Genomic DNA, 21,174 nt, shown 5'->3' with positions numbered 1-21,174 from the left:
TCACCACTTTTAGAAATCTATCCTAAAGAAATAAAATATGCAAAGATTTATGTACAAAAAACTTTATGGTCAAATGCTTAATAGTAAAAAATTAGGAAAGAGACTAAATGTTCAATAGGAGAATGGTTCTATATAAAGAGAAGGAAAGAAAAATAAAGGTAATAATGATATAAAAATATTTTTGAAGAGGGTAACCTTTGTCAACACAATAAGGAATGAGTAGCTTCAGCAGATACTATATTTTATACTCTATATTTTTTTTCTCTTGGAGAAAAAGGAAAAGGAATGTTAAAACTCTGCTGAATATTCTGTGAACACATGCCAAAATCTTTACCAAACACTTAAATTTACCTTGATGAAATGAAAACTGTAATACTTTATCTGATAAGTAATATTAACTTACCTGAAAGGCAAAGAGCATTTGAGAAAGCAAATTTCTCTAGAATGGCGTCATCTAAATCTAGCTCTGAATTTAACCTGATTTCCCCTCTGTGAAGTTTTGACGGCCCCCTGTAAAAAGGGAAAAAAAAGGGATCTTCTAAATCATGAAAGCACTTTTTTCTTTGGAAAAAAGTCATAATCTCTCTAGGTCATTTTGGAAATTTGTATCAAGAGTATTACAAATGTTTTAAACCTTTTGATACAAGTAATTCCACTTTTAGAAATCTATCCTAAAGAAATAAAATATGCAAAGATTTATGTACAAAAAAACTTTATGGTCAAATGCTTAATAGTAAAAAATTAGGAAAGAGACTAAATGTTCAATAGGAGAATGGTTCTATATAAGTATAGTAATTCCACACAACAAAAAAATAAAAAGTATGTTTTGGAAGGATATTTAATGGAAAGGGAAAAAAATCACCACAAATTGCTAAGTGAAAAAATATTTAACATAAATTATATACACAGTGTAATCTAAAATCACAGGGACACGGTGGGGATGGGAAGGGAGATGAGAAGCTGTGAAAAACTATGGTGTACATCTAGAAAACTCTGGAAGAGACTGGGAAGATGGGGAAAAGGAAGGAATTTGGGAGTATAAACATCACAAGGAAACAGGAAAAATACAGGGTAAATCTTCCCAAAAGACATGAAACAAGAAGATATGGACACACTGGAGGACCAGGAGGCCTAACGGGAGGGTGGAGAGGCAGGGTCTGCCCGGACCACCTCAGGTGGAGGGAAAAAAGAAAAGTCAGAAAAAAGAGAGCAGCGTCGACAAGATGCTTTATAAATAAGCTTGGCTCACGCATAGAATTGAGTACAGCAGCACACACCTGGAATCTTAGGCAGGACTCACAAAACCACCACGTTGGTGGTTGCTAAGAAAGTCTGTCTGAAGATAAACCAAATCACTGAGTCTGGGTCCAGAGAGTTAAGGACTGTACACCTCAGACTGACAGGCAGGGAGTATGTCCGTGGGTGCGGGGAGCACCTAGTAACAGTGTGATGTGGAGGTAGAACACAAAAGGGGAATTCACAGGAACTGTAACCACAAGGCCAAGTGCTCAATAATTAAGAAGATTCTATTAGCTCCTCATTTGCTGCGTCTCTCAGGTTCACACCCCCACTGTCCACTGCACCCACTATGGTGGGCCCAGGACCTCACTGACTACTCAGGTGCCCTGGGCAACACAATATCTCTATCTCCTCTGAAAGCCAGTTAACTACAGTTGGGGAGTTTCTGCCAGGATTCAGTGAAATGATGTACGAGAAGCTCTTGGAACGGAGCCTGGCACAGAGTGAGTAGGGACTCTCTGTCGGCTATTATTACTTATCTCTTATCCCATCTGGTCTTTCTATGGCTTGTGTCTCTTCCAAATGTCCCCAAGCTCCACTTTCATCACTTCCCTTCTTAATTCAAACACTTTTTCCTGTTCCACTAGACAAGTAACTCCATAAGGAAAAAGATCTTTCGATCTGTTCTTGCTACCTTCTCTTTCTGTCCTGACATCTCTCTTCATTTTTAACCCCATTGCTGAGTCAGGAATCAGCTAGCAGGTTGTCCACCCATATATCTTACCCGAGAATAGTTTGTCAGGAACCCATTTCCACAGGCGGTTCTCTTAGATCACCCCCTTACTACACCCCAAATTGATAGGGAAGAAGTGGATTTACTCAAGAGAAAACTTTACTAGAACGATTTGATAGGTTCATTCTGATGAAGGCATACTATTTTACTTGATTTAGGCTGCCCAGGAAACTTACCATTTTGGGGTTATACTATCTACTTGTTTTAATTTATGGGTAGCCTGAGAAGGTTAAAAAATAATGTCTGTCCACTAATATTTATCATATTGTTTAGGCTTTACATTTGTATCAATAACTTTTTTTCTTAAAATTAGTCTCCAAATTCGTAAGTCATTTATCCCTTCTACTGCTTTACTTTGCTATTCCAAGGGCCCTTTCCAAAAATTTGATAAATGTTGCTTACTCTGTTTTTATGTAGTTAAGCTCTTCATTTTCCCAGTGTACCAATGCAATCTCATAGGGCTGAATTTCATGTTTTTCTAGAACTTGCATCACTTGCTTCATCTAAAAGAAATATTATACTAAAATTATACTTGACTCCTTCAGTACAGAAGTATGTTACAGTGTTAATGCTTGTAACATTTTCATTACATTTGGTGACATGTTTTTCTGTTTAGTTTTTAAGGAAAAAGCAAACTCATCATGATAGTAAACTCGTTAGAAGATATATTCATTTGTCTTTACATTTGGAAAACACAGGTGAACTTTAAGAAAAAAATATTATTATCCTACAGCTCAAAGAAAACCACTGGTAGAGTTATGGTTTGGATTCTTTAAATCTTTTAAAAAATGTGTAAGTATTCAAAAAATTTAAACAACACAGAGGTATAAAAAGTGACAATCTCCCTCTGCTTCCCTGAACTCCTAATCCTCAAAGCTAACCATTAAACCTGGTGCACAGCCTCCCAGGCTTTTTTCCCATAATAAATGTGTACGCGTGTACATTTATTTTGCTTATTATATGAAACGGGATCATACTGTGCATGTGAACATTTTCAAGGCTACTCTCCTTAATGTAGGAACTGCAATTTATTTATCATCCTAAATGTCCATCCATGGGGGAGGATTTCTATTCTCTACTATTACAAGGTCGCAACGCGTCTATCTTCCTGACCTTGCGGGGATCTTTCTTTAGGAACTGCTAGATCAAAAGACACGCACACTTATAATTTTGATAAATATTGCTAAACTGCCGTCCCAGTTTTCCCAATTTTAAAATCCAAACATTTATAAGAACATTCTTTAAAAATTATTTTTTAAAAAAGGTATTATCAGCTTTTTATACATTTGCCACTTAAAATAGCCAATCTGTATTACATTTTTCTTATATTTGTTGGTCATTTATATTTCCTTTTTTTTTGTTTCAGGAAACCCCTCCTCCTGTGTGTGTTTCCTCTTAGTAAAAGATGGTTTATTTTTTTAACCAGCTTTGATATTATTATATTAGTTATATTTTGTAACCTGCTCTTTTAATTTAACCATATCATATACACAGGCAATTTTCTAGGAATAGATATTTTTCCACATGATTTTTGAGAGCTGTGGTAGTCCATCCTATGGATATATTTAACAGACTTCCTACTATTATTTATTTTGATTACTTCTCATTTTAGCTATTGTAAATAATGCACTGATGAATCTGTACAGCAATCATCATATGTAACTAATTATTTTCTTTGGATAACATTCTAGATATAAAAATGCTGAGTTAAATATAAAGCTTTGATGTGTATTATCAAAGTGCTTCTAAAAAGGCTATATTAAACACATCCTGATTGGGATACTGAAAAGTGATTTCTTGTGATAAAGTCTAGAAAATTGATCTAAAAATAGGGCAGGGCAGCCAGCTTCCCGTGAACTGTGTGTACATTATTCAGTTTGTAGATTACCGCGTACGGAGTATACTTCCTTCTCTCTGCAGGGCAGCTAGGATTGTCCTGATTTTCCACAAATCAGTGTATGCCCAGAGAATGGAAAATGTAGGAAACTATAAGCCAGAATACATTTTGGAAGATAAAACTGCTAGGATAAATATCACATAATACAAAGCAAGTAATTTGTGGATTATATGTTAACTTATTTTCCAATGGCTCAGACTACTGAGTGCTAATTAACAATTTATTTGGAGAAAACTGAGCTTTTATACTTTCATACTTTATTTATACTTACAGTTTTGTCTCTCACATTCCAGAACACAGCTGCTCCTTCCCTGATTTAAAAGAATAAAAGAATCAACTACAGGTAGAAAACATTCTTTCGGGCCATACATAAAACTTAGGTAATGTCTAGAATGTGTCCAGAATGTAATTTAAAAATATTTGATTTATTATTGATTTGACATTATGGTTCCTACATGGATTTGCTAAAATAAGAGCTACTTTTTGAACTCTTGATAAAACCTGACCTCTCAAAAATTCATGATTTCTCTCAGGGTTTGCAGAATAAATAACTTCTTATAATACTATATAACTTCATGTATCTAAACTGTTTCAGGACATGGTTCCATAGTGTAGTGGTTAGCACGTCTGCTTTACACGCAGAAGGTCCTGGGTTCGTGCCCCAGTGGAGCCACGGCCCATGGTCTACGGCCATGCCACCCTGAACGAGCCCAATGTCTGATCTCGGAAGTTAAGCAGGGTCGGCCTGGTTAGTACTTGGATGGGACACCACCTAGGAAGACCAGGTGCTGCAGGCATAAATAATAATAAATTAAAAAAGAATTTTGTAATAAATAAACTGGTTCAATTCTGATGTATAGAAATCAGAATAAGGAAATTTCTGAGATCTGTCTTAGCTCTCACTAGGCAGATTCTGCTATAGGAAAAGGTTAAAAGTCATGCTTTTAATAGCTGTAAAATAAAGAGACTGAGACGAATCAAAGCCTCAGGTGGCTAAAGGCACCTGTGGAATAGCGCCACCCACACTTACAGGCTCTTGCACAGCTCCAATGAAACCACAGGGCCCTCTGAATCCAGCCCGGCTTTGGTAGAGTTTAAGGCCTAAAAACTACAAATGAACTTGTTCTGATTTCTGAAATTTGACCTGTGGAGCTCTTTTAGGTGGTAAATGAAAACAGGTGTATGATTCTGGGTTACTGGAGGAGGGAAAGGTGGCAATGAAAGAAAGGTAGAAATACGCTGAGCCCACATCAGTCTTCAGACATTTCTTAAGCGATGTGCTTAGGATATGTGTGGGTCTGTGCTTAGCATCAGAGATACAAAGATGAGTATGATCTAGTTCCTATCTTCAAGGAGCTCCAGATCTAGAAAAGACTAATACCCAGGCCACCAATTACTACAGAGTGTGATCAGCACTATAACAGAATTATGGGGAATACACCTGGCTGTACTTCGGAGGGACACAGTTCCTAAAGCACCAGCAGAGCACGCCTGGGCTCAGGGAGAAGGCACGAGGGACAGGAAAACGTCTTGGAATAAACAGCCAGTGGTCTGAATGGCTGTGGTGGGCAATGAGGTTAGAGGCAAGGAGGAGCCAACCCCTCAGGGAACTGTGCTGTGATAAGGGGTTTGCTCAAATTCCATAGAATCTTAAGCAGGAGAGTGTAATGAGCAGAAATACCTACTGAAAAATTATCCTGCCAGTAACAGACAAACAGACGATGGGCAGGGAGACCAGGTAGTGAATTACTGCAATAGACCAGCACAGGGTCTCAGGATGTGGACTTGAGTGGTGTTTAAAGCCACAGTCAGAGTATCAGTTCAGAGAATCACATCTTGGCAGGCGAGTGGTCTGGAGAACTGGGGACCCTCCATCCAGATCTGGGCTGTGCAGTGTGGCACTCAGAAGCCACGTGCGGCTACTAGGCACTTGAAATACACCTGGCGCAAACTGAGAGGCTGTACGTGTAAAACACACACCCACTTTCAGAGACTTAGCATGAAAATAAGAATGTAAAATCTCAGTAATTTTTGACTGATTACATGTTGAAATGATACTGTTTTAGATAGGCTGGGTTAAATAAAACACACTCTTAAGTTCAATTTCAGGCAATATGATATTGTTATTGTTCAAAAGTGAATTCCTTCTTTTTTTTTTAACTTTAAAAAACGTGGCTGTTAGAAAACACACGAGGCTTGCACTTGTAGCTTGCGTGGTATTTCTGATGGATGGCACTGATCTAGGGGGACCTCAGAAATCCACATCCCTCACCTGAGGTGAAGGAGATGCTACTCTACTTGGACTAAATGTTGAACTCTTATTTCCAAAGTAACATCGAAAGAAACGTGAGCAGTCGACAGGAACAATGACAGGGCTTGCAGTTATCATCGACCACAAGGATGAAGACCGCGAAAACTTTATCGAAGTCTAGATTCTTACGGATATTCATTTGTTTCTGTTCTGCCACTTATTAGTCCCATGATTGTGGGTAATTCACTAAATCCCTCAGACTCTCAGTTTCCTCAGCTGACAAAATGGTAATAACATCTTTCTCAAGTGTTGTGAGGATAACATGAAATTATTCTAAGTTGTTTCTATTATCATGACCCTTCCCCTCATCTACTCTGGAGTAACTGATATTAAAAGAACCTTTAAAGAAAGAAACAGTGTGTATAAGTGAGGGTCCCAGTCTGAAGTCTCTGGACAGGTAAACTGGGCTAAAATTTCAGCTCAAGAGCTCCAGAGGAGGAGAAAGAAAAGGAAGAAAAGACAGCAGGGCGGGCAGCATGAACGTGGGAAGGGGCACGAAGGTGAGTGGGGAACAGGATACTCTACACATACTTAGTATATGCCAATCCCGGTTTACAAATAGAGACTGGTTTTAAAAATTCTTTATTTTATAAGAAGATTTACTAGAAGAGTCCTAAAACTGAAAAACCCTCCTAGATAAATTAAGAATCAAAAGATGAATTTAAATCACAAATAAATTTTGAACACATTTACTCCTGAGAGGAGGCACACTCACACCTTAAAGGCCACATCACCTGACCATGAGCCCACCTCCCAGTGCGGTTTCTCTCGTCTTACCTGAAGAAGAAGATTATTCCAGGATCACCTTCTTTTGCAGAATTTTCCACACCCATCACCAAAATGTTTGCTGCATCTATGATTTAAAATGAAATACTGAAAAGCTATGTCACGAGGTGACACAAGGTTAAGAGTCACCTATAAACTTTTAATCAACAATTTATGATCATTTCTTCATATACCATTAAACACTCCATAACACACTGTCCATTTTTCTACTAAGGTTTCTGAAAGTATTTAATATATGCCAATGAAAAGACCATACGAAAAGCATCTTCACAAAACATTCAACAACCTATATTACTATTATTAGTGCTATTTAAAACTTCATTCACACCCATTTTGAATCAGTAAGCACTAGTTCAGTTAATAATTATTAAAGTGTTAGTTTAAAAAAAACTAAGGCTCAAGAAGTAAACTTCTTTCTACAAAATTAATTTAAAATAAAATTTAAAGAACCATTAATATATTCTTACCTTTTAAATACCATTTTATTCATAATATAATTTTACATAATAATATAATTCCCAAACTACTAATTCTACTGAATTTTAAATTATATTACATAAACTTTGGGTAACAGAAAATATACAGAAACAAAGATACTGATCGTTTTAAAACATCTGATTTTAAAGTTAATTATGAGAACCACCATAATCATCTGTAACAAATGTTAACCTTTTAAATATTATCAAATATATATTAATATACAAATACTCATCAATAAGAAGTTGCTTTACATGTTAATGTAGTAATATTTAAAAGTATATAATCTATGTTATAAATAATGTTAATATAAATTAACATACTAATATTAATACATGAAGTTATATATAATTTCTTAATCTAAAATTAGAATCACAGTTTCGGAATTCCTGGCACAGGTTGGGGGAGGAGGGGTTCAGATAGAGACCAAATCCTAAACTACCTTTTCTGAGTGAACTAACTTCCCTAAGTACTACATCCTACAAGGGCAAAGTTCACCTATGTTTCCAAGAGCAAAATAAAGCAAATGGACCGGTGACAATGGTCCAAGAAGCCCCTGGGTATACAGTGTACAGCCACCCTCCCCAACAGCCAAGGACAGCCAAGGACAGCCAAGGACACCCCAGGGCCATTTTTCATCTTAGGGGCCCTAGACAGAGCTCTGTTTTTCTAAGTCAATTATGTTTGTTTCTGCCATTAAATAGCACAAATAGTCTGTTCAGATCATCAAGGCTGAAAAAAACATAATGACATGACTACTATTTCTTATGGAGTCAGTGACTCTTAAGAATTTTCTCTGAGGCAGGGAGGTTTTTAACTTGTTATTTTGGCTACTTTGAGGTAAATTCATGAATTGCCATCAAAATATTCCAAGTTACTTATTTTTTAAATATAAAGCAAGTTATTTTCTCAAGAATCCTTCCTGATACTATTCTAATATCCTCAATTAAGTTTATTTTAATCCTCTTTTTAATATTGGGTTTATCATTTAATTAATTTTGTTAATTTTAGAGTATTGGATTGTACTGGTAAATTTTTTTTAAAGGCTCTCCCCAACATTTCTATCAGTTTGCCGGTCCTTCGGTAATACTTTTCAACCTGACAGAAATGAAGTGTCATGGCCTTTGATCATCCCAGGTCAGAGTGATGCTATAAAGCGTAACAGATCTTACTGATTTGAATCTGAGAACTAAGTTCTCTGTAAATACATTTCAGTTTCTTATCTTCGTATGCCATCTAGATGAAGAGATTCAACACCACTGTTATGATGCAATCTTTTAAATGGAAAATGAAACTTAAGCAAATGCATATTTAAGGCAGTATCACAAGAAAATTATTTTCTAATACATTTTAACATACTTGGCCCCAGGTTCAAGATGTACCTCTAGGTAAGCTTGTTACTTCAACATATCCGTGACAGGCCAGATCTTGAGAAAGATTTCCAAGAAGATATTCATCTGCAGTTGCAAATGCTGTGCAGTGCATCAGCTCCTGTTTCAGCGGGAACAGCAGGACATGGGTTACCAAGAGGCTAAAGTGTCTGCAATGGCTGCTGTCACCTTGCAGGACTCCGTTTTGCAAAGCTAGCACCCGAGAGTTTTCTTCAAACATCTCAAAGGTTCATGCAAAGGGGATGTTAAGGATGAGGAGAAAGAAGCAACGGGGAGACAGAGTTCGGCTCAATCTATGAAAGAACTTGCTCCCGCTAGCCAGAAGGACAGAATGGCTATCCTGAAAGGGGGAACCGCTCCCCAACTGGCAGTGTTTCAAGCACAGACCGAGCAAAATATATAGGGAATCAAGGCATCATGTGGGCACCTGGATGAAATGCTATTTAAAAAGTCTCTCCAACTTTGAGTTCATACGATTCCTTTTCAGAGAGACATTTTTGTTTGAGATCACTTAATAACTTGTCACTGGCCTGGTACAGGCAGAGATCACTGTAAATCTACAAAGGAATTACTTATACTCTGGTTAATATTAAACAAAAAGTTTTGTAAATCTGAGAGTGCATCCAGGTCCGGGTAGTGCTTCGGTTCCTGCACTGAGTCTTGTCTGTGTATACACATAAACATACGTGGTTTATCTACAGTACACATGTGGAAAGGAATATGGCACAGTGCAGTGTTTTTGTCAAGCTGTAAGCCAGAACCCATTAGTAAGTCCTGATATCAATTTAGTTGGCCCAAACAAGCTTAAAAAAAAAAAGCCCACTAAATAGAAATAGAAAACATTAGAGTACATTATTTAAGTAAGGATAAATTTTTATGTTTTCTGAAACTTAGATATATCTAAGTATGTATACAGAGTCACTATGTGTGTATAATATAAACTATATTTCTCACTTTGGGTTGTGGTCAAAGTTCAAAAGCTATTGGCACAGGTGCTAAAGAGTTCGGGCACAGAATTTGATTAATTTTAAAGATCAGAATAACAATCATGCCTATTTTATAGAATTGTTGAAAAGTTTAAACAAGTTGATCAATGGTAACTGCTCAGAACCATGGCTGGTGTTTGCAGATTACAGTTATTGTTGCACATACAGCTATGTTTAAGGCATCAAAATTTATGGGAAGTTAAAAAGCTAATCAAGTAACTTACACCTGAATTTTCATATGTTCATAATTTTGTTTTTAATGACTACTGATCAGAACAAGTGACTATGATCTTTTGATACATATTATGGTGCCTTGACCCATCATTGGTCAAAAGAGGTTTATGAGTCATTTATATGTGAGCTGGGATTTACTTATCTCAGCTCCTAAATTCTTCCCCATTCTGTCCCCCTACTCTTAGTGTGAAATTCAAGAAAAGTAGTATATTAATTTCTTCCTTCCTCCCTTTGTAACCTAACTCTTGGCCCTTTCTCAAGAAATGGCCTAACCCTGCTTTGCCTGATCCTCGATCCGTTACATAGTTCTAATGCGTGGTTTGAAAAGGAGCAGAGGAATTAAGAGGACCCCAGGATAAAGGCAATAAACATCTACTCAGAAATAAAGTGATTTTAATTCAAATGGAAAAAATTAAAAGCTAGACAGAGCTGAAATTGTTGAATGTGAGGATGAATGAATGTTAACAGCCTCCTTTTCCAGTTATGTGATGCGCTGACTCCCACAGGCACATGAAGGTATGAGCATAAGCATATGGAGCCATATGGCCAAAGTACAGTTACTGGAGTATAAGAATGAGTTATGTGCTTAAAAATTAGAACTGCTAGCGCTGTCTGTTCTTTTAAGGCTCTATGGAGTTAAAAAGAGCTGACAGGGTATGAGATTATGTTGGATGGAAGAAAGGAATCCTGTTAAGATGCATCAGGGAAGGCCAAAGTAGGCAGACCCTACTCTGAGAGAGCAGACAGATTTACTGAAGCTTGTTAAGCAAAATCACAGTATATTAGATTGGACATCAGAATTCCTTCTGTGACTGCTACAGCCGACCTGCTTCATTTGGGCCGGAGTGGGAAGAGCAGCAGGCATAAAGAAGACAGCAAATAAGAAAGTCAAGGCCAGTTTGGTGGAAATGGCAGAACCTGACCATCTCTAGAATCAGAACTGTAAAACTGGCTGCCCAGAGAGTTAGCCAACTCGAATCGACTCGCACAGTGCTTTTAAGATCTGAATTAACATTCAACAATAAACTGCGATTCCACACAAAACCCAGATTTCCATCACCTTGAGATCAAGGGGAAGATCTGCCAATACTCGACTAGGGTTGAAGGGGCCAGAGTCCCTCTTGCTCTCTACTGTCTCACGCCTGCTCCGCCACCATGTATGAAACTAACCAGGTGCATCCGTGCTAAAAATTTATACTATTTTGCACTCTCAAAAATGGGGCAAGGCAAAGCATTTAATCACTATTTGCATGAGAAAATTTATGCGCTCCAAATAGTCAGATTATAAATAAATCGTAAAACACAATCTGGTCTTACTTAGCCATGCCAGGATCTTCTTTGCAGATTTTCTGAAGAATGTCACATTTCCTTCTCTCCTCATGTCCTATTTAGTTTGGCTTGAAGTTCTAGCCAATGTCACATAGCTTACATGGCTTGTCACACTACTTTCTGTATCCTCCTTAAACACCCTGGATCTGAGTCTCTGTTTAAGTTATGGCTTCTTCTATTAATAAATGAGTCACAAAGTTTTTCAGTTTGACTTGGTGGGCATATCTTTTTTTTTTTTTGGTTTTATTTTGTGTCTAAATTTCAAGACTGTATTTAAATCCATTTGGTAAAGGGAAAGAGGACCGTGAAGTGTCTTGTCTTTGCCTTTTTCCGTATTAATTAAAGGTGTTTGTGAGACACTTTCATTTTCATACATGTCTTTTTCTGAATTCTTATCATGAACTATTTATTAAGATTTCATATATACACACACATAGCAATTTTCAGGTTTTAAAATGAGGGTCAACGACTTGTTTTCAAATAAATGTGCCAAACTAACCTAAAATAGTTATTGGATTTAAGACCTAAATTTAGGACTTCTATTTTAAAATCTTAAAAACAAAACAAAACAACCCAAAGCCAAGAAAACCACTGCATTTCAGTCTGTTTGTTTTTCTGGCCATAGAAAACAGGCTCCAGCAGGTGGGGCTAGAAATCTATACATGATTCTTGTTTTAGAGCATCACACACTCTGATGGAACACTTGTCTGAAAAAAGTTTATTTTTATGCACATTCTATTACTGAAGAACATTAGTGCATTACAGCAATGTTGCTTCTATATTACTAAGGGAAAAAATGCATGTTTTTCCTGTTATGTACAGATTATAGGTGAAGGTTACTAAACACACATACATTTTATATTACTAATAAAATGCTTTGGCTTTTAAGCTTTTTAGCTTTTTTTATTGGCAAGTTTTAATTTTTTTATTTAAAAAGTTTTATTTAAACATGTCTAACATACAATATTATACTAACTTCAGGTGTAACACCATAGCCATCAACATTTATAAAATTATGAACGCTTCACGAATTTGCGTGTCATCCTTGCGTTCCAATTTTAGTATACAGGCTGCGGAAGTGAGCACAGCTTCTAAACTTTTTGACTACTACCCATGGTGAGAAATCCTTTCATATACACAGCACACATATACATATGTGCACACATACCTGTAACTGATACAAAGCTTCCCAAAACTGTATTTACTTTTACCATGAGTAAGGCATGCTAATACTTTCTATTCTATTTCATTGAAAGAAAAAATGGTTAACAACCCACCAATTACATTGCCAGTACACTGTGGTGATCATCTGACAACCACCTGAGGGCATTCCAGCACTGTCCCTCTCATGCCAGGCCCCACGCTGCTCAGAGCAGTGGTTCTTACGCTCCAGCATTCTCTTGAAGGGCAGGCCACGCCAAGCAGCAGCCCTGTCGCTGCCATAAGTTCTGAGCCAGTCGGACAGGGGCTGAATAGCTCAGTAGGTTATGATCTCTGCTGATGAGACCAGGTAGAGTTGGCTCTGCTATAGAGGGTGACTAACCTCATTCGTCAGTTCCAAGTGCATGCTGTGTGGCGGAGGAAAGAGTCCCAGCTCAGGCGGATGCATGGGGAATGAGACCAAGCACACCTACTTTCTGGAACAAAGTAGAGTCCTTTCCTGTCTCAGTCTAGAGGGACAGAAAGGACTATAGCACCACGAAGGATTCGCCAGCCCCATGACACCCACGTGGAGATGGAGTGCCCCTACATCAGGGGCAGATAAAAGCCCGTCTCGGCCCCAGGGATAGAGTATCTAGTCACTTCTCAAGACTGTCCACCTATGAAACCACTTTAGAAATGCTTTTAGAAATGTAACTTTATTTCTATTATTTCCCTGTGCTTTTAGAAAGACAACACACTGTTTCTGTTTTTCTAACACCCTACATGAAGTCACGTCTATTATGTTACATAATCTCTCCTATATAAGGATCCAGGAAATAAATGACTCCTTAAATTTGGTGATGAGGATAGTTATTTTTTGTAAGACATTTTTATGTTTTTCTTTTTTTCTCCTGTCAGACGACAAGAAATATACAACTCAGGATTTCCTCCTTTCTTTAATCAGAACTAAATGTTCAACTAAATGAGTTATATCATACCTGATAACATTTATTTCTTTGTTCATGGCCATTATTTGTTCTATTGTAAATGTAATGCTTTTATTGTCTCATTTGAAATTGCATTAAATTTTGAAAATCTACTTAGAATCCTTTCCTGGAAGCAGAAAAAAAAAATCCTGAAGAATAAAAAATGGAATTCAGAAAAACTGCTTCTAAGTCTAAGGACAGCCCAGAGAAATAATGCCTCTTTGATAGTTTACAGTCGACAATGACAAAAAAAAGTGACATCTCTGACCTTAACGGCATCTTCATAAGAAGCCTGATTATGCTCTGTGCTGCTAGAATAAAAAAAGAAAAAAGGGAGTCGATCTTCCTCTTTTCTGTATTTGCCATGAATTTAGGTTTTTACACTTAATTTCATCTCAGTCACTTAGGTACTGAATTTCCCGAACTATCACAAAGCTAAACAATGTAATCGAAAAGTCAGGAGCGAAGAAGAAGAAATGATGAGAGCAGTTCATGCAAAACATTTCCATCCTTTATATCTGGGTTCAGAGAATTTACAAAAAACTAGAATAAAAAAAAAAAAATCATTAATCAACTTTTTACTTCATAACCTGGGGATCAGTAGTGACAGTCTATACACCTTCTCAAAGGAAGTCAACTGCACAGTAACAAACAAAACAACACGACACACAACCAGATGAGACGTGCTCTGGGTCTACTTCTCAGAACCACGATTTTTAGACAGACATTCTCATCTGTTTTCCGATAGATTCGGCGGCCCAAACAAGTTTTAAATAGTCTACATTCCTATTTTTAAGATCGAGGACTACAGACAAATCCTTCTGCTTCTTTTCCATCCTTTCCAACGTAATAAACATTTATTAAGTATAAGGCACAGTTCCAGGTATTATGCAAGATACAAGGGTCAACGAAAGGCTTGACCCTGACCCTGAATATTTATCATTTAGAGAGGAAATGTGATTATAGCTGAGAAATTCTCACAAACCTTTTAATATTGAGTAAAAATACCCTATTCGACCTTCAAAGAATAAAAATGCAGAAACCTTCTTGCTGCCTTTCGCCATGTCACTTCAGCACCCCACGCCACGCAGCTACCATCCGCTAATGAATGCTTACCTGTCTGCATAGCTACCAAAAAAAAAATCATCTTTTAATTTAATAAAGAATTTCTGCAGTTTGAATTTTTTTAAATGGCTATTTTTTTATAGTACCATTCCTAGACTAGACTTACTACCAGTTTTCTTTCTCAAAGAAGGCCAATAACTAACTCTTTCATAAATTATATTTTTATATTTAACAGTCTATATTTTGTCTTTCTATGTATCACTAATTCTCGAAATTAAGATCTGATTCCCTTTGGACATGACATGTTTTACTAACAGGCTACACAGATCTTGATTAAAAAAAATATGGTGAACTGGTCACCAGTTCTCTGACGCTTGCAGTAAAGCTGTGGTGGAGCATACACTGGTTTAGAACGTGAACAATTATTACAGAACGGCCCTGCCACACAATTTTACCTCATTCGCAGACAGAAGGGGAAGGTTGGTCCTGGATGGCTGCCTGGTCCTCGATGCTTTCAGTGGTCTCTTGATCTGTGGAAAGTCCTGTTTAGGAACAAGCGTTTCTGTTGACGTCGATGAGTAATGCCTCTCTAATATCTTTACAAACCACTTAGGACCTAATAGATTTGGTCTGTGAGTCACTTTCCGGTGAGCACCCAGGGACTTCTTGCTTGGAAAGGGCGCATTTTCATCTTGGCAATACGCAGTGTTTAATGCATAGAATATGCTTGCATTCGATATGCTCTGGTTCATGTCCAGAATCTGGGACTTATTCGAACCACCAGCTGCTCTATCAGGAAAGAACAAATCCGAGTTCTGGCTTCTTGCCAGGGTGCTGCACATTGTACTCTCAAATGCCTTAAGAGATTTTACTGTCTGATGAACAAGTTTTTGGCAGTGACATGCTTTTGACAAAATACAGTGAGATCCGGCCAGGGCTCTGAGAAGTCTGGCTGACATTTCCACACCCCAAACTAAAAAAAGAAAAAAAAAAAATCAAAGTCAAGTTTTTCTTAAAAATGTTTAAAACATACATACACACACGTTATATATAACACATATTTTCCTAGGTAATAGGCATACTTCTGTAAAAATTTTGCAAAACAGATACATCTTTACCTATGTCTAGTAAAAAAAATAATAATAAAAAAATAAATACAAGTATTTCTATTACTTTCCCTTTAGTCAACCTTTGGCCGCCTCTCTGGAAGATTATAAGATTATGAAGCTATTGACTAAGACCTCAAAAAAGAAAAAACAGAGTGATAGGATCTCTTCATCTATTTCATTAGCATATCAACTATTAAAAAATCTGTACTTACAAATTCCCTTATTCAAAACTTATTGTCTTTACAATGAGATAAGCATGAGATAGATAAGGCCAGGGAAGCCTCCATGAAACAACAGTGCTCCTGCAGCCAGGGTGCCAATGGTATCCAGAGGGCAGACATTTTCAACTGCTCATTTTAACTCAGTGGAAAAGGCCCTAGGCCCTACCAAAGGCCTGTAGGTATAAAGAAACACCTGGAGCTTGCCTAATTTTACATTAAGAGTCAGGAAAGGCTCTCAGAAAGATTTAAGCTGCTACTTGAATAGAAAGGTGCTTTTCAGGTTGGGGGTGGGCGTGGCTGGTGGAGGTGGGGTACAGGATGTCAGACACATGCACGCACTCCAATTTCCTCCCTTATTTATAGTATAAAATATTTGTTCTTTAAAAGTAAGCCTATAGTAAGCAATTAATAATAAATAATTCTTTTAAAAAATAACGTTAGGTGCTGGAGATACAGGTATGAATCAATGATCTCAGAATTCACAGTCCAGCAGGGGAAACAGACAAGAATGCGACAGGTACTAAAATAGGGGTATGTCCAAATTGCTACGGGGCGCAGAGAAGGAAGCACCTGGGGTGAGGGGTGGGTGGGACACATTCAAAGGGGTGACATTTGAACTGGGTCTCAAAAGGGCAGAGGATCAGCAAATCAAACACTCCAGGTACACAGTGCTGTTTACCTGACAAAAAACGTGCAGCTTCAAGGCAGGCAGGAGGAAAGTGCTTAAGGGATCAGGATAGAAAAGGAGCCAGGGGTCAGATCACAAAAGATCCCGAAGAGTTTCTTAGGTAGGAGGAAGCCAGAGCTTTCAAGCATGAGACTCACATGGTCAAAGGTATGTTTAAGAAACATATCTTTGGTAATGACATCTGAGAGACCAAGACATTACTTACTGAGAACCTTCTACCGCAAAGCAATCTGCTTCACCTCACAATAATCCTAGAAGGCATTTTACAGGTCAAGAAACTGAGGCTTAGGCTGTGAGCAAGTTTGCAGAGATGTAATTAAAACCTAGGCTGTTCCAATTCCAAAATCACTTGTACCTACTGCACTCCATCACCTCCCTTTAGAAGAGGACGAGGATGAGTCACAGCAGCATTGAGGCAGAACCTGCTGCTTTCAAAATATCTTCAAAAGTTGGAATTCTATGTTTAGTGCCATATGAGAGTTATCATAGTTCGCCTTTTACTGGTACTATTTAAAGATCTAATTATAAAACATTTTAGAAATCTGTGTACAAAGACCTGGATTCTTCCATACTATTCTAGGAAATTCTTACCTCCCAACTCTAAAGACTGCCTTCACACAGAGGCTATGCGTAACACCAGGGTTAAAAGCGACAGGATGGGACAAGCAAAGTTAATAGCTATTGGACAAACAAGAAGTGTGTTTTTTATTTTTGCTGAGAAAGATGTGTCGCATTAAGGTACCCAACACAAAAAATACATAGGCTTTGTTAAAAATTAGCACACATCTTAGGAAAATGAAATTTTAATTGTACGAAGTAAATTTAAGGATAAAAAGTACTGGATTTTTAATTCCCTTAACAGCTTTACGTAACGTTTTAGCACTGGATTCAGATGCTCCTCCATGTTATCCTTGTTTAATTCCTGATGGTCTCCATTCCCATGCAGACTGGTAGAGGGCATGACTTTTACAATCCCTGACTCCCAAATTTCCTGACCTATCTTGTCTTCCATTCTTCCTCAGCTACTCAACTCTCAGGCTCATATGCTCCGAGCTGTGTAGTAGCCACTAGGCACATGTGGCTACTGAGCACTTGTAATGTGGCTCAATAAAATAAGAGAAACTTTCTCTTGTATGCTGAATTTTACACTGAATACAAAAAAGTAAAATATCTCAATAATTTTTACATTGATTACTTGTTGAAAAAATATGTTTAGACATACTGGGATAAAGTAAAATTAATTTCATCCATTTATTTTTACTTTAAAAGCATCTAGAAAACTTGTTCCACATGTGGCTTGCCTTGTACTTCTATTGGGCAGTGCTGCTCTAGACTGTGTCATTACTAATAACTGCACTCTCATTTTCTCAATTTCAAGCATCCTACTCTCCAAACACCACTTCCGCTTTTCAGTTCACTTGTTACTCAATTCCAGCAATTCTTCAAATCCGAAAGGACCTACAACTCAACGATTTCACCACCTTTTTTAAAAAGAATTATTATTATTTATGCCTAAAGCACCTAGTCGTTCTAGGTGGTCTCCCATCCAAGTACTAACCAAGCCCCACCCTGCTTAAGCTTCCGAGATCAGACATTGGGCTTGTTCAGGGTGGCATGGTCGTAGACCATGGACCGTGGCTCCACTGGGGCGCAAACCCAGGATCTTCTGCATGTAAAGCAGACGTGCTAACCGCTACACTATGGAACCACGTCCTCACCACCTTTTCACTGTCCCTTACTCCCCACTTCACTTCCTCCACACCCAGTTTATAGTCCATGGCCTACCATTATAATCTCTCTCCCACACCTCAAATCCCTTGCACCCTTCACTCTGCCACTTACATGACATAACCTCAATCTCAATTAAAAATAATTCACCTAATTTGTGCCTGCAGCTGAGTGTGGCTGGAGACAGCCAACCAAGCAGGCCATCTGGTTTTACTTTAAAATCATGACTACTCATTTTGTGTGGGCTTTTCTGCTGCTCAATAATCTTAACTGTGTTTCCTTATCATATTCTACTCTACTCTCTCTTCAGACCTTCAATGCCTCCTCCTCTTCCACTCTCAATAATGATCTTGCTTCCACAAGCTCTTTGCCATCAACCACCTGCCCACCTACTGCTTCTGTGCCTGTATACTTTGTCTTCCCTTCTGCTATTTGAGATGAATTGCCCCTGGCTCCATTTAGAGCCAGGTCCCCCATCTGCATACTGAATCTCATCTGTTCCTGCCCACAGAAAGAATGATTAAACTCTACTGCCCTCCTTCCATGCTATTTATATTTCCCTCTTTACTGATGAATTCTTATTAGCAAACAACTATGCTTTAATTTCTCTCATCTTATAAAAACAAGTCTCCCCTGACTCCATTTTCCCTTCACTACATCTTTTCTCTAAGCTCTCTTCCTTTTAAGGTTTTATTTACTGTCTCCAACTCCTCTGATTTTTCTCAAACACACTCCTATCAGATTTTCATCCCTACCACTTTCTAAAAACCATCTTGTCAAGGCCACCAATGAATGACCTCTACATTTCTAAGTCCAATGGTCACTTCTCAGTCTTTGTTTTACCTGACTTAGCAACATCTGACACAGTTGATCACCCCACCCTCCTGGAAGCATCTTCTGCCCTTGGCTTCCAGGAGACCACCATGGTCACTTACCTATCACATTGGTTGTCCTTTTGGTATCTTTTGCTGGTTTCTCATCCCCTCAAGAATGGAATGAGCAAAGGCTCAGTATTTGGGCTACTTTTCTATTCTCAGCTCTTGGTGATCTCACCCAATCTCATGGTCTTATATGTAATCAATGAATATTAAATATTTATCTCTAAACCACTCGTTTGCATAAAAATGTAACATGCTCAAAACTCAGCTTCTGAAATCTTCCCAGTCTCTCCCAATCATGAAATAGCAATTACATCCTTATCTTTGCTAAAGTCAAAAACCTAGCCTGCCTTGACTCTTTACTTTGATCTCCATACCCATTCTGTCAGCAAATCCCACTAGCTTTATTCGGGCTATTTCTTATCAGCAACACTATTACCACTCTGGTTCAAGTTGCTATCTTCCCCATAGATTATTCTAATAGACCCTATTGGTCTCCCTGCTTCTATTCATGGCCTCCTACAGACTCTTCGCAACACAGCAACCAAAGTGAGCCTTTGAAAACTTAAGTTGGATCACATCCTTCCAATGTACAAAATGACAATGGCATATTTCACTTGAAATATTCAAGGCCAGAGACCTTAAAATGGCTTGTGTGGCCCTGCATTCTCTGGCCCTTTCTCATGACTCTGACATCTTCTGCAGCTCTACCCCTTGCTCATTTTGCTCCAGCTGCTCTGGCCTCTGGATCTTTGCACTTACTGTCCCTTTTGCTCTTCTCCCAGGTATCTTTAAGCCTCATTCCTTCGCCTTCTTCAGATCTTTGCTCAAATGTCTCCTACCCAGTGAAGTCTTCCCCAATCGCTTTGTTTTAAATGCACAACCAGCACTCACTCTGTCTTCCTCCCTTTGTACTTCTTCATTGCATTTTAAATCACTTGCATACCTTGTATTTTTAATTTATTGATTCACACAACAAATATGAACTGAGTTCCTATCATGTGGTAGACAATGTCCTACTCGCTGAAAATACAGGAAAATAAAATAGACGACAATCTCTATCTTTTGAACCTTACATCACATTGGAGTGACAGACAAAAAACATGGTAAAGCAGCAAAATATATATTAGTGACAATGTTAAGAGGAAAAAAGAGAAGAACGGATAGATTTGTCTCTCTCCCCTGTAGAATGGAATCTTCTTGAGAACTATTTCGTCTTTTGCTCATGCTGTTCTCCTGGAACCACAGTGCCCAGCACACAGTAGGTAGTCAACTCACATTTTGTGAATGAAATACAAAGCAGCTATTCATTTCTTGGGTATATTTCCTACTGAGAAAACGGTTATCAGCTGGGCTGCAAATCAATGGGTAAGTAGCGCTTATCTTCGGGAACACACCTTTCAATTCCTTAAGCTCAAAGTTATTTGTCTTTGCAGTTACTGCTATGCACTGGTTCAAAAAAAGAGTTCAATAAGTTTGTGAACTGGGTGCTTTTTAGTCCCAGATAAGGCGACCAAAGATCACTGTCAGAGGCAGGGGGCCATAGCAGTATCGGTGAAGCCTGTGACGCGAGACGTTCAGGGAGGCTGGGAGCGAAGGCGGGGGACCGCTGTGCAGGACCATAGAAGCTGCTAGGGAAAGGCAGTGCACTAACCTCTACGCGGGAAGAGAACAAGAACGCGCCTGGCTGCAAGGAAGAGACAGACACCGCTGCAGGATCCCGCTTCCCGCAGCCACTCCGCTACTGCACTGGCGCCCCGCCCACCGCTCGGCACGGCGCAGGCGCACGGAACTCCGGCCCCGGCTGAGCGCCGGCCGCCCTGGCCACGTGACTACCCGACCACGTGACCACCGACCACGTGACCCGCGGCCGCCGCGACCTTTTCCGCTCTTTAGTCTCTGGGATCTCCCGG

The 21,174-nt window shown here is 38.5% G+C and overlaps 1 protein-coding gene and 1 non-coding gene across 5 annotated transcripts in view; one reads left to right on the top strand and one right to left on the bottom strand.

Moving 5' to 3' along the window:
• RMND1 (required for meiotic nuclear division 1 homolog) overlaps positions 1–21,083 on the bottom strand; it is a 36,711-nt gene extending 15,628 nt beyond the window's left edge. For 2 of the 4 annotated variants that reach the window (XR_005650373.1, XR_005650374.1), the window contains exons 1-7: positions 20,916–21,073; positions 15,093–15,610; positions 8,886–8,994; positions 7,018–7,093; positions 4,201–4,240; positions 2,435–2,535; positions 404–510 (exon numbers count right to left, since the gene is read on the bottom strand). Coding sequence is in view for 2 of the 4 variants with exons in the window: in XM_039851304.1 (XP_039707238.1) it covers positions 404–510; positions 2,435–2,535; positions 4,201–4,240; positions 7,018–7,093; positions 8,886–8,994; positions 15,093–15,596 (937 nt within the window). In the remaining 2 variants the exon portion in view is untranslated. Of the gene's footprint in view, positions 1–403; positions 511–2,434; positions 2,536–4,200; positions 4,241–7,017; positions 7,094–8,885; positions 8,995–15,092; positions 15,611–20,539; positions 20,891–20,915 lie in introns of those variants that run through there. The other 2 variants (XM_039851304.1, XM_039851303.1) reach the window with 2 other exon arrangements.
• Positions 4,530–4,602, top strand: TRNAV-UAC (transfer RNA valine (anticodon UAC)). The gene has a single exon. It is a non-coding gene; the product is annotated as a tRNA-Val (tRNA).
• Positions 21,084–21,174: the final 91 nt, after the last annotated feature.

The sequence above is a fragment of the Pteropus medius genome, unplaced genomic scaffold, assembly GCF_902729225.1.
Source record: "Pteropus medius unplaced genomic scaffold, Ma_sr-lr_union100, whole genome shotgun sequence".
Lineage (NCBI taxonomy): Eukaryota > Metazoa > Chordata > Mammalia > Chiroptera > Pteropodidae > Pteropus > Pteropus medius.
Note: the sequence above shows the minus strand (reverse complement) of the source record. Positions and strands in the feature narration are given on the sequence as shown.